Here is a 13,719-nt window from a genome sequence, read left to right on the forward strand (position 1 = left end):
TTAATGTTTCTATTTTGATATTTCAATTAAACTTTCATTTTTTATTTTCAGTCAGTTTCTGCTTTAAACACATTTTACTTATGTTAGTTCAATAAGTATTCATTTTTTTAAAATCTACATTTTGTTTAACCTCTATTTCATTTGAGTTGATGCAAATGATTTTTAATAATTGTAGTTAACAACAAAAACATTGATTGTCACTACCATGGTCTTTCAGGTGAAGTATATAAATTATGAATGCAATAATTAACAATTACATAAAGACACATTTTCATAATACATATAGATTCATATATAAGCAGGGTAAATCAAATCTGTAAATGCACTCTATACAATCCTTAATGCATCTGTAAAAAAAAAAAAGAACATGTTGACGAACAAACTCAATTATTTATGCCCCCCCCCCCCCACACCAAAACATGAAGACAGTCTTGGGATTTAAACATTCATAATAAAAAAAAGAAAGAAAGAAAGAAAACATGCCTGCATCCACAAATCGAAGTTTGTGTAGAAAGTCATTAATCTATCAAACCCCATCTATAAATCAGTGTATTGATTGTGCAGTATTCGGTTAAGACGCTGCACTGCGAAAAAAAAATTTTTTATTGAGTTAAGATGAAAGACACCTTTGGCTGGCCAAATAGCTTTATAAATTCACTTTGAGACATGAAAGTATGTGTGTGCATGTGCATATGTGGTATATCACATCAGCATGTGAAGTCTACAGTTCCCCTGGGAGAGCAATGAGTTATACAACAGACGTGTTATGAAGTTATACATCTTTAAATCACATCTGAATCTATGTGTGTATGTGTGTCTGAGCATTATTAAAATCATTTCCCTCATATCTGAAGGTGGTCTCTAGGCCAAGCTACAGGCGGTTTATGTAATTTTCTACCCAGGTTTTGTAATATAAAGTATAAAAATACAGCTCTGTATGTGTGTGTGTTCGTGCACAATTGTGCGTTTTATGAAACAATTTTTTTTTTTAAGAATCTAACTTTAACACCCATCTGATCTCATTTAATAGATGATACCTTTCTGCCAGCATTACAATAATTTATTTACAAACTACATCACACTATACCTCTCTAATAATCAAAATGATGCAAAGTGAGTTCTAATTATGCAAGTCAGATGGTGCAAATTTCCTGAGTACTTCTCGGGTGAGACGTAACATATTGTATACGCTCATCTACAGATGACTGAATCACTAAGCTTGTGACAGATTTGGAGTGCTCTTACCCTCCTCAGACCTGTCTTAGAGCTGAATGCACCATGGATTTCCTGTCAGACACTTTTTTGGGAGTCTGGGAAAAGAATATCCTGAATAAAGGACATATAAGAAAGCGTTTTTTTTTTTTTTTTTTTAAGGCGGAAGGAGTGATACTCGTACAGAAAACACAAAGAAAAACCTGAAGTAATAAACTCACACCCTCCAGGGTGATGATCAGAGGGATACGGTGTGTGTGTGTGTGAGAGAGAGAAAAAGATCCATTAGGAACAGAACAGCCCAGTTATATAAACCACTTCAAGTACTGCACAGCAGATATGGTGCCTTCAAAGCACACACACACACACACACACAGGCTGCAGGGGTGCTCACACTGTGCTAACCTAATTAGCTGAATCTAGTCTTCACAGAAAACTGTATACTGTAACACACAAGCATAATCTATAAACATGCTTTATTCAAACCAGACAAGTCATTTGGATCGTTCTTCTCTTATCCTGTTTTAAAAAGATTTAGAGAGCATCTTGTGTCACAAAAAAATATGACCATATCTGCATTTGGTCTCTAAAAAAAGCAATTTTCCTCCATGTTCTCCACTCTTGAGTGTACACATTCATTTAACAAGAACAGCTCGTAGCATAAAGAAAGCCTTAAAGGAGGGAGAGAGAGAGAGAGCGAATGAGAGGAGGAATACGTTTCTCATTTGAATAAAGGGATAATGGTGGGAGATTCTGTCTGCGAGATTAAGATTAGCTTTCGGCTAAGATTTGAGATTGAAGATCAAAAAATGAAGAACATAATGATAAAAACACTATTTTCTTTTTACTCAAAGGCTTATGTATGCAAAAAAGGATTTGTGCTCAGTGCTGAAAAGCATCTAAGAAGTTCTGCATATTAATTTCTTGATTAAGTCTTATGTAAAAGACACGTAAAATATGGTTGCATAAGTCCATGTTTCATGACTGATTTTTTGTGTCTGTGTGTGTGTGTGTGTGTGTGTGTGCAACAGTGTCTTAACCAAGTTTCCGGTCTGTCTGTAGTACACACTGGAAACTAACAAGTTATTTGATGTTTAATATGAAGTCATTTGAGAGGTATTTTTAACAAAATCTTACAATTAATATTTCTAAAATTGTCAGGATAAACAGAACAGAAAATACATGTCTTCTTTTTTTTATATTCTCAGTTTATGTTCTTAGTTACATTTTGCATGCTAATCACTTAGCACACTAGCTTAGCACACTGATAACCAATTCGTCTATAAGCTTAGACTATGTTATTTTAGTATTCTCTATATAATATTATATATTATTGTATTATTATTTTAAATGAGCTTTTTTATTATATTTTCAGTTTTCATTTACATTTTTACACTGTATTATTTTGTTACAGGCTTTTGTCATTTTGATTTTATTTTTGTATTTTTCATATTTATATTTATATTTAATTTATCCTTATTTCAGTTTCAGTTTCCAAGACACATTTCTAATTTGTATTTATTTATTTATTTGCTGGTTCAGGTGTTACAAACATCTAGATCAGGGGTCTCCAACCTTTTTGTCAGTGAGGGCTCCCTGAAGGGATATATATATAGTGCTATTCAACGTTTTTGTTGAAATAATAATAAAGTGGGGGAATTATTTATTTGAAATACAAATTAGTTTCTAACTTTTATATAATGTGTTTTTTTTTCTGGATTTTGTCATATCATATGATATTGATATTTATCATGATATTAATTTACCATTAATGGGGAAGGACATGCTTTTCACGTGTTTGTTAGGCTTAGATATTATTTGCTGATGATACCAACTTATTTTATTCCAACGATAACTATAATAGACTTATAAAGGATGTTAATCAGGAATTAGCCAAATTTAAAACATGGCTGGATTTAAACAAATTGTCACTCAATCTAAGTAAAACAAAAATGATTATTTTTGGCAATTATAAGGAAACTCCGGAACTACTGATACGTATAAATGGTATTGAAATAGAAAAAGTAACAGAAATTAAATTCTTGGGAATCACAATAGACAACAAATTGAGCTGGAAATCACACATTGGACACATACAAAGGAAGATATCAAAAAATATTGCAATCATAAACAGAGCTAAGTACGTTTTAAATTACAAGGCGCTGTATATATTGTATTCCAGTCTGATTTTGTCATACTTAATGTATGGAATTGAGGTCTGGGGTAATAATTATAAGAGTTCCCTGCATTCCCTTGTAACTCTCCAAAAACGAGCAATCAGAGTTATTCATAAGGTAGGATACCAAGAACATACAAATATACTGTTTTTACAAAGTAATATGCTTAAATTCATGGACTTAGTCGTTTTTTATACTGCACAATTAATGTATAAAGCAAATTGGATCCTACTACCTGCAAATATTCAAAAACTATTCATAAAAAGAGATAGCTGTTACAATTTGAGAGGTTATGGTCATTTTAAAGTACCGGCTTTCAGAACGACGAAGAAAAGTATGTGTGTGTCTGTGTGTGGTGCCAGGCTCTGGAATAACCTGAGAGCCCAACTCAAGCAGTGCCCATTCATTTATCAATTTAAATCAAAGTATAAACAAGTTATACTGTCTAAGTACAGGACAGAAGAATGTCCTTAGGTGTAGAAATGGAATTAGCTGCAGAGCAATCTATTTATGTTGTATTTTTTTGGACTGACAAACTAAAAAGATAATATAAGTTAATCAAGATAATATAATTAAACTATTTATAATTATAAACAATTGTGGCCAGTAAATGTATTGAACTCATAACAAGTAAGGAACAAAAGATCAAATTAAAAGATTGGTGACTAGCGAGTTGTTACCGGCAATGAGGTGTTTTTTATTATTTTTTTTTTGTGTGTGTGTGTTTTTTTTTTGTACTTATTGAAGATTCTTCTTTTTGGAATTAGCAGAATGATTGTGAGTTAATATTGTTGATTGTACTGTCACTGGAATAGGACAACACTAATATGTGGCAACTGTCTTATCGATTATAGTAGATACCTACGGTTTAAATGTAAAAAAAAAGGGGGTAGGCGTCAATAAGCTTAAGCTTCTGCCTACTCCTTTTGAGCATCAGATCCACGGTTTTATTTATTTGTTTTAATGTACTTGATCATCTGCGCATGTATCCTTTTTGGTTTCGCCTGTTGTGTTGAGGATTGTTAGTTGTTACTATGTTGATTTTGTGGAATTCTGATGCCCAAATAAAAACAGATGATGATGATGATGATGATGATGATTTGTTAGGTTTGTTAGAATGAAGGTTAACATAACTTTTTTCACAGTTAAATTCCACAGAGGAACTACGTTTTAATTTAGGACCCCATGAAATGCATTTTATTTTTTCTAAATTCTGTGTTTTCCATTTGATTCATTATGGATTCTGTGTTTTATGATTCAGTACAAATTTATCATAAAAAATGGTGTCTATTGAAATGAATCATTAAAACAACAATTTAATCAATCTTTTAAAATGTAATCAAATAAAAAAAAAAACAATTTACAACAAATTAGAATTTTATCAGATATAATGCTGCACAACAAAATTATATAAATGAATAATAATAAAAATAACTTGGTTGTATGATACACCTTTAAAATAATAATATTATTTGCAATTAGAATTGCATTTTAGTATACAGTAGTAATGTATTCGGTCATAATTTCAAGTTCTTGTTATGAAGGTCTATCAATTTAAGTTTTAGTGTCAGCATGTATTTGAAGGTCATTTTTCTCAAATGAAACTGCATAAAGCTGGTAAAGTGACTCTTAGAGCAGCTCTGGAGAGGAAGTGCATGTGATTATGTCCTCATATATTCAGATACTGAATACACAGCGAGTCACGTGTGTTTGAGTGTGTGTATCACAGAACATGCAGACTTATTAGCGACATGCACTGACTGGCTGCTGTAACATTTATTTCTGTTGTGTGATAGGATGTTAGATTAATTCATATTGAGTTAAAATGTCCAGCGCTTATCATCATTGACATACATTTTATCGTAATCTTGATATGATATAATTTATCGACCGGCACTAATTCAGGCTTTTTATAGAATGTGCTTGGTGGGCGACTCGTGCAGGTCTGGTGGTCTAGGTGGACTAAACAGGTGAACTACACTCTGTAAGGTTCTTTTAGCACTGACAACCATTTCTTAGTGCAATTTAATTATATTACAGTTAATGTTTTACCAGTGCCCAATTCTGTGTAAAAGGGCTCTCAAATGCCTAAAATTGATTTATATTTTCCTATGTCTGGTGCATTTCACATCCCAGCCAATGATAATATAAGTAAAGGGTTCCTCTGGCTTCAGAGTGCTTAGTTATTTGGCTTTTACCGCTCAGGTGATTGGCACAACTAAGTGCTCATGAGCAGAGATAGCAAAGATTGCCTGCTTTAGTACCAGCTGAGCAGCTGCCATTGAGATGAATGGGAATGCTAACAGTTAGCCACATATATTTGCATAAAAGAGATCACACAGACGCCGGTGGAGTTTTTTGATGTTGCCTATCCTCTAATGAAACCCTCCAAAAACATCCCTGTAAAACATCAAGGCCAAACAACTAAGGAAGCCGATCAGATGCCAAAAAAAAAAAAAAAAAAAACATGCACAAAAAACACAAGTGATGAAATACGCAGAGAGAGGGGGGAAAGCTAGGCTAGAGGGCAATCCCACGGAGAGCTATTTCTCTCAAACGAGATGCATGTGAACCGGCCTTGAGTGGTGGAATGGCGGATAAATTGTTTGCCAGGAACAATAAATTTCCCCCTTTGCGCTGTGAAAGCACTGGAGCAGAATACAGCAGTTAGCATGGATCCCTGAACACCATCCCTCCTCCTCGATTTCTCTCTTTTCTATCTTTTTGTTTTCTTTCATTTATTCTCTTCCTCTCTCTTTCATCCTCTCTTTTCCACTCAGTCAGTTCGCGCTGCATTTGTCTATCTCACTCTTTCTGTCTCTGGTAATGTTCTGGTCATTCTGTCTCCTCCTTAGTATTGTTCTTCCTGCTGTTCTCATGTCCTCCCTTATTACATTTCAAGTCTTTGCCACCGGCTCCCTCACTTTCTTCCTCTCTCTAGTCTTTCACTGTCTTTCTCTGTCAATGCAAATGGTAAAAACTTCGTCTTCTTCTTCTTCTTTAAAAAAATAAATAAATAATTAAAATGCTATTATAATTTACTCAACCTTATATTGCTCAAAACCCACATTACTTTCCTACTCCTGTGGAAGACAAAAAGGAGAAATTCTAAAGACTGTACTGGTTTCTCATTACAATTATCAGGGACCAGAGCTTCAAACCTTTAAAAAAGCTCTAAAAGTACAAAATAAAGTATCATAAAAGAGGTGCATATGCGATTTGTGCAGACTTCTGAGTCTGGTGGATACTAAATGCAACTATTTAAAAATAAAATAAAATTAATATGACACTATAACAATTAAAACTAATATAAAACTATTATGTAATCATTTTGATTTCGCACGATTGAGTCTGACACTTTAAAAAGCAGAGCCAGTGTCCATCATGCACAGCCTCTTTCAATGATATATAACTTCTTACACAAAATTGTGAATATTTAGATTTCATTTTTAATTGTGTTTTGGAGGCTAATGTCATGAATGTTTTTCTCCATGATCATATCTCTACATAAATGTGTCTTTACATAAGTTTCTGGACAATAAAAGACAAAATAAAAAAGTTGGTTTCCAAGAAAAACACAAACAAATAATCATGCAATATTTTGCAGTTCCTAGAAAAGACCAACTGGCTGTCATGTATTCGCTTAAGCCAATTTTTATATGCTTTTGGATTTTGTTGAATGTTAATTTTAAACCCTGGCTGTAAAACTGTGTGTGCATGAGCTCATTGTTTTGAGTGATTGCTCCAGCTATAAAATTTCAGCAATGTTTTGATTAATGTCATGGTTATATATGGATGTGTGTGTGGGCAGATGAATGTGAGACAGAATTTGTCCTTGTATTTGTGTATAAGTGTATGATTGACAAAGAAAGTTCAGCATGCTTTGTTTATTTTATTTAAAGTATGTGCTTCTTATCAGAACAGTGAGATAAGGAGATTACATTATCATTATTTAAAAAATTACATTACTTTTATTTCCATTTGTTTCGGTTGAGTATGTAAGGGTGCCTTTCTCAAGATTTCATGTCTTTTCATGGGTGTCACATCAGCTAATTACTGGGATCCCTCAAGGCTCAGTACTCAGTCCTCTTTTTTTTCATACACACAACCTTGTTTTTCATAAAGGCACATGGATTCCTATCACTAGATTATATGCAGTTCTATCTGTTGTTTCAACCTGATGACCCTACCGAACCAGATTATATCGCTGTATTGGATTGGATGAAGTTCAAAGTGTCAACTCTAGCATACATAGAGCTTCTTGTAATCCCTGCAAACGTAAATACGTTTTCGATAATAATAATAATAAAAAAAAACACTAAAAACAAAACATTTTTTTTTTAGATTTTTTCAATAAAAAATCTAAGTTTTTTTTTATTGATTACTCTAAAAGTTAAGTTCTTCCAAATAATTTCAACATAAATGAGTGGCAGCCCTGGAACCAATTAATTTGATCTATTTCTGTTTCAATTAAATGTAACTTATTTACCATGTCAATTTAATGAACGTTATATCTTGACATTAGAACAAGCAATGCTCATGAGTTATTGTATATATCTTTATGTAGCAACCCACAACCTAACTTCAGCACAATGGACAGATCTTTCTAACAGATCTTTCTGTTTACCAAACAAACACATAAAATATCACTTATTTTCAACATTTATTCTCCTTATACAGTCCTATACAAAGCACGCTGGAAACTAGAAATCCACTACCCAACCCATTTTGTATAAGTATTTTTATGTTACAATGATATTCACAAAGCAGGCCAAATATATTTGTCACTTTCTCAAAAATGCTGTTAAAAATAATTCCAGGTCAAATTCCATTGGTTTTAAATAGATCATGTCTCTGTGGAAGTTCATAACCTTGCATTATCATTATAACTGCTACAGCACATATAAAGTGTGTAAAACCTGTAGAGAAGAGATATGTAATGTTTAAATATTTTAAAATTACACAAAGTATTAAGTTTCAACAACGGAGCAGTCTTGCTGGTTTGCACGTATTGTATCATGTCAGAGTATGTGGTGCAGCTCATTGTCCAAGCTCTTGTCATTTCATGACTGGACTACTGCAGTGTTCAACTGGCCAGCTCTTTCATACAGCGCAACTAAGCCTCTGCAGATGATCCAGAACACGGCAGAACTGCTTTTCTTCAATCAGCCAAAGAGGACCGACGTCACACCTCTCCTGATCTCACTCCACTGACTCATAGTTGCTGCCAGAATCAGATTTGAAACTTTGTCATTGACTTTCAGGGACTGCCAGTGGACTCGCACACTCCTACTTCAATGCACTCCTACAAGTTATAGTCATAGAATGAGGGGTGCCTTAATGTTCATGTTCAAAAAGGGACAAAGTCACTTTCCTCTTTCTCCACATTCTGCTCCTCTCTGGTGGAATGAGCTGCCAACCTCAATCCGATCTACTGAGAACATCACAACTTTCAAAAAGCAGCTGAAGACACACATCTTCCTCAAGCTCTCCACAACTTTAAACTTTAGGCACTTAGAAGAAAAAGTCAAATTCTTCTTTATGAACTTCATCTCTGTTCTTGATTGTTTTCTAATCTTGCTTTCTAATACACCTGACATTGAATTTTACAAAAACTGCTTTGAAAAATTGCTGGTGGTCCTTTATTGGAAGTCGCTTTAAATAAAATCATCTGCCTAATGCAAAAATGTAAAGTTTAATTTGTATTTTTGGAAATATATTATTGTTTTAATATAGCTTTAGTATCAGATGGAATAATCTGTGGTGCTATCACATGTACAGCACTACACTTCATCTGAAGTTGCAGCATATTCAATACCAATAAACTTTAAGCTCGAAGGTTTTTTTTTCTTTCTTTTTTTTTTATTCCTAACAGATGCAGGACTGTAAAAGTGCCATCACGGCTACATTTAGCAGTAAATTGTGACTATCAGTCTGACACCTCTGGAGCATTTATGATTCAGCAGACTGTACTGGATTCACTGAGATCATCAGATGCATCAGATGGCCAGCACCAGAGAACATTTAGTCACTACATTTGCCAAAATATGTAAAATAATGATAAAGATTCTTGGAAATACATTGAAGAGATCTGTTTAAAAGGACAGTTCACCCCAAATGTCTCAAAATATATATTTTTATGTTGCATAGAATAAAAAGAAGAAGAAGAAGAAGGAGGACAGTATATTTACTGTATTTCTTGGGGCCATTTAAGGCTTTTGAACCAGACTGTACTTTAATTTCTGTTGGTTTACAGAGATGGATGCAAAATTATATGTTTACTACAGGCTGGTTTATTATTGTGGTTGTGTTGTTGATTTATCTGCTTCTAAATGTCATGTACTGTACATTAACTGAGCCTTGGTTTGTTGTATCACACACTATTTATTTGTTCCTGTTGTTCATTTTTGGCAGAACACATTGATAGTAAGAAGTAAACCTTGGGAGATTAATTGCAAAATCTGATCATCCTGAAAATATTATTATATATTTTCTGTAATTCTATTTAGTTTATTTGAAAAAGCATATATACTGTAAATACACTGCAATTTTATTACTGCTAGATTTCTAGAGAGTGAGAGAGAGGCTCCGGGATTTGAAACTGTCCTAAATTTGCAACCTTATTTTTAGCATTGGTTTAAATATTTATTATAGATTAGATTAATTTTTTCTTCTCACAGTTTCACAGGGCCCATTCATTCACAAGATGCTTGAAGAAAAGGGCCTCCTGCCTGCACTGACTGACAGCACGAGAGCAGTTACCGGTGTACTAGAGTGTTCCACAATTAACACAGCAACGGTTTCAAATGTTACATTTGAATTGACATATTGATCCATAATTATTAATACCTTCAAGCTGGAGAAAGGATGCCATTTTGAGTGCATACTTTCTGTGTATCTGTGGCAGTCTCTGTCATTCAGTACACATTTTGACCCCTTCTTACTGTTTCTTAAGACGAGGCATGGATTCCTCTGCATGAGTCAGACAGAATGAGACCCCCTGTGTCTTGTGTTTTTCACAGGCATGCTTCGTTACATCTGGCTCGAGTGCACATGAAGCGTGTGACCCTGCTGTGTACCTCTAATGTGATAATGTGTTTTTTATGCATCAGGTCTTACATGTGAACTCCTAGCAGTGTTTATGTGCATTTTTGAAGAAAGTAAAAAAAAAAAAAAAAAAAAAAAATATATATATATATATATATATATATATATATATATATATATATATATATATATATACAGTACAATCAGACTAAAATACAATACCTTTTTTATATAATAACCAGGAACATATATTATTTTTCAATAAAATGTGGTCATTAATGTTTTTGAGTCTCTTTTGCATGCCGAGACTACAAATATTTAATAAGAAATACAGTAAAATGTGTAATATTGCAAAATATAAAAATATCCTGATAGGGCTCTAAAGAAACATTTCTTATTATTATCCAACAGTTGTTCTGCTTAATATTTAGGAGAAAACCTTGATACATTTATTTTTAACAGCATTTAATTAAAAAAGAACAATTTACATTTTAATTAGCCCTTGCTAAAAAAAAAAAGTATTGTTTTTTTTTTCCAAAAATAAATCTTACTGACACCAGACTTTTAAAAAAATTATGCAGTTTTGTTTCTAAAATAAATTTTTTCTTGTTTAAATGTTTTTTTTAACACATTAGTATTTCTGCAATGTGTTTCTTTACTAAACAGTGCAAATAATCAAACAATTCAAAATGTGGTCACGATCTGGCTATATTAGTCTTGATTCATAACTGTTTGCAAAACAAGATACTAAAAACACAAATGTAACTGGTGGGCTGGTCAAATTTATGCTATAGTGGAATAAGTTTTGCATTCACATTCTCAACAATTGACTTTTATATTTTGGTTACATTTTGGTATTATTACAATAAAAAAAAATTATGATAATGTACAATAATAATTATTCAATTCTGTAAATGATGCATTGAATTTCCATGCACACAGCGATACATTGCAATGCATTAATGCGCTTTTACACCTCTTGAAGCGTGTCTTTGGAAGTGTTAAAAATGAAAGCGGGAAATAAAAACCCATCATGTTATGAAGATTTATGTGCAATATGTGAAGAAACTGTGACATTATTATTATTTTACACAAACCCAGCACACTATCAAACGGGTCTGTGAATTCATCGATTTCTATGGTTCTTATTCAATAACGAATCAGTTTAGGAATTTCCCTCATGTGCATAAAAACATCCGATTTTTTTATCCATCTGTTGTTTAACTTGTTTTTGTCTCCTCATGACAGGAGAAATCAGAACAAGCAGCAGGAGTCACGGGGGTGAAATCTGATTAGCTCAATGAAATATATGCATAGAGATTTGCGTGTAAACATTCGCTTAGCATGTGCAAGGACGTGTTTGGTAAACTCACGTATGTTGTCGGTGCTCTCCTGTATGGTGTCGGTTTTGAGGAGGTTGTCTGCGAGCATGAAGGCGCCCGTCTCCACCGTATCTAGCAGCATGGTTGCGCACCGCAGCTGCTCGGCCACAGACAGCTCCCTCCACGCCGCTCGGGATCGCACCTGCAGAAGGTTATTCACCGTTTCTACCATGGCCTGCAGAACAAAGAAAAAGAGAGATGTCAGCGTTCTGCAGGTGGGGGACGACTTCTGAACCCGCACGCACATACATTCTGACATCTGAACTTCACAATAAGGACATATTTCCCAAAGTGCCCACCCCTCCCATAAACCATTTCTCTTCCACTCTCACACACTACACGGTTTCTGTGCTGGAGTATAAACCTGTCAAACTGAAGAAAGATCCACAGGGAGCATGAGACATTGTGAAAATGAAAGAAGCTGTCATCACGCGCGCACACACACACTCACATCCACACAAACACGCACAGGTTCACACAAGGCAAGGGCTAATTTATGGCTCTATAAGAGCGCTATATAGGAAAATGAAATGTCCCGGCTGTGCGGTGGAAACTAATATAAGGGTATTTAAAAAAAAAAAAAAAAGTGATATTAAGATATTAAGCGTTTTAAATTTGGCAGAGGATATTATCACAGGGATATTAAAACCTCAACCTTGATATACAAATGAAGGGGTAAGACTTAAGCTGGTAGTTTATTAAAAAAGCTTGCTGAGTGTATCGCGCCACATTACAATTTTGCTTTTCATTTGAAAAAGTGCAGCGTGCTGCAACATTAACATATGGACTACAATGATATTCACAAAGCAGGCCAAATATATTTGTCACTTTCACAAAAATGCTGTTAACAATAATTCCAGGTCAACTTCCATTCGTTTTAAACAGATCATGTCTCTGTGGAAGTTCATAACCTTGCATTATTATTACAACTGCTACAGCACATATAAAGTGTATCAAATCTGTAGAGGAGAGATATATAATGTAATTAACTTCTCTCGCTGTAGTGCACTCATCCGTAGGGATGGACAGAGGGAAGTTTTGTCGTTTGTCTTTAGGTTGCTGCAGGCTAATCTGGCCATTGGGTTGAATCATTCTGCCCCAGTTACAGTAGAGCGGCGCATGTGTGTGTGAGACAGAGAAAGAGTGTGTTCAAGACGCGATGAGTATATTCATTTTGACACCACTAAAGTAATGACCCTTTTACGAGAGAGAGAAAAGGGAGAGACAGAGATGAGAGACGACTGGGATAAAAGGTAAAAAGGAAGAGTTAAATTTACTTCCTCACAAAACTGCTTATGAAATCTTCTGACAGAGTGTGTCAAGAGGTCAGGGGAAAGTTTGTGTGTGTGTGTGTGGAGTTGGGGGCTCATACCGCGGAGACAGATAAGAGATTTTTTAAAACTCTTCTTATTTTCTGTTTCCTCACACGCAGAGTGGCAATACTCTCCACAGACTTGGTAAATGGAGCAGAACTGAAGTGCTTTGAAGCCGAGGAGCTAATCCAGCGTGAAGAGACACATATACACACACTGCATTACATATTAGATGACCACTGGGAATCCATATTTGCTTGATGTCAGCACGGGGAGGCTTCAGACAGTTGTCATGGAATCCTGTAATTCTCTCTGTCTAAATCAGCAGGATCAATTGATGTTTTGATAGACTTGTTTTACTCAGCAGAGTATTTGAAAATACAACCTTTTTTGGATCAAGTTGCTCTGGGCAATATAGCAGTCATCTCCGACTAATGCTGCCTAATGGTGTGGATGCGGGATCATGAAAAAGGAATAGATTTCCGTTATCGATGCCATTGTAAACAGAAGCATGCCGATTTAAACTGGCAAGGGTTTTGAGAGAGAGAGAAAAAAGAAATAATTCTGAGAATTACAGAATTATTCTGT

General features: G+C 34.4%; 1 protein-coding gene across 1 annotated transcript in view; it reads right to left on the minus strand.

Moving 5' to 3' along the window:
- Window positions 1-13,719, minus strand: part of LOC127949186 (adhesion G protein-coupled receptor L3) — a 103,311-nt gene that overhangs the window by 27,229 nt on the left and 62,363 nt on the right. The window contains exon 11 of the mRNA XM_052546179.1: window positions 11,810-11,993. Within this exon, the coding sequence (XP_052402139.1) occupies window positions 11,810-11,993 (184 nt within the window). The remainder of the gene's footprint in view (window positions 1-11,809; window positions 11,994-13,719) is intronic.

The sequence above is a fragment of the Carassius gibelio genome, chromosome B1 (genome assembly GCF_023724105.1).
Source record: "Carassius gibelio isolate Cgi1373 ecotype wild population from Czech Republic chromosome B1, carGib1.2-hapl.c, whole genome shotgun sequence".
NCBI lineage: Eukaryota > Metazoa > Chordata > Actinopteri > Cypriniformes > Cyprinidae > Carassius > Carassius gibelio.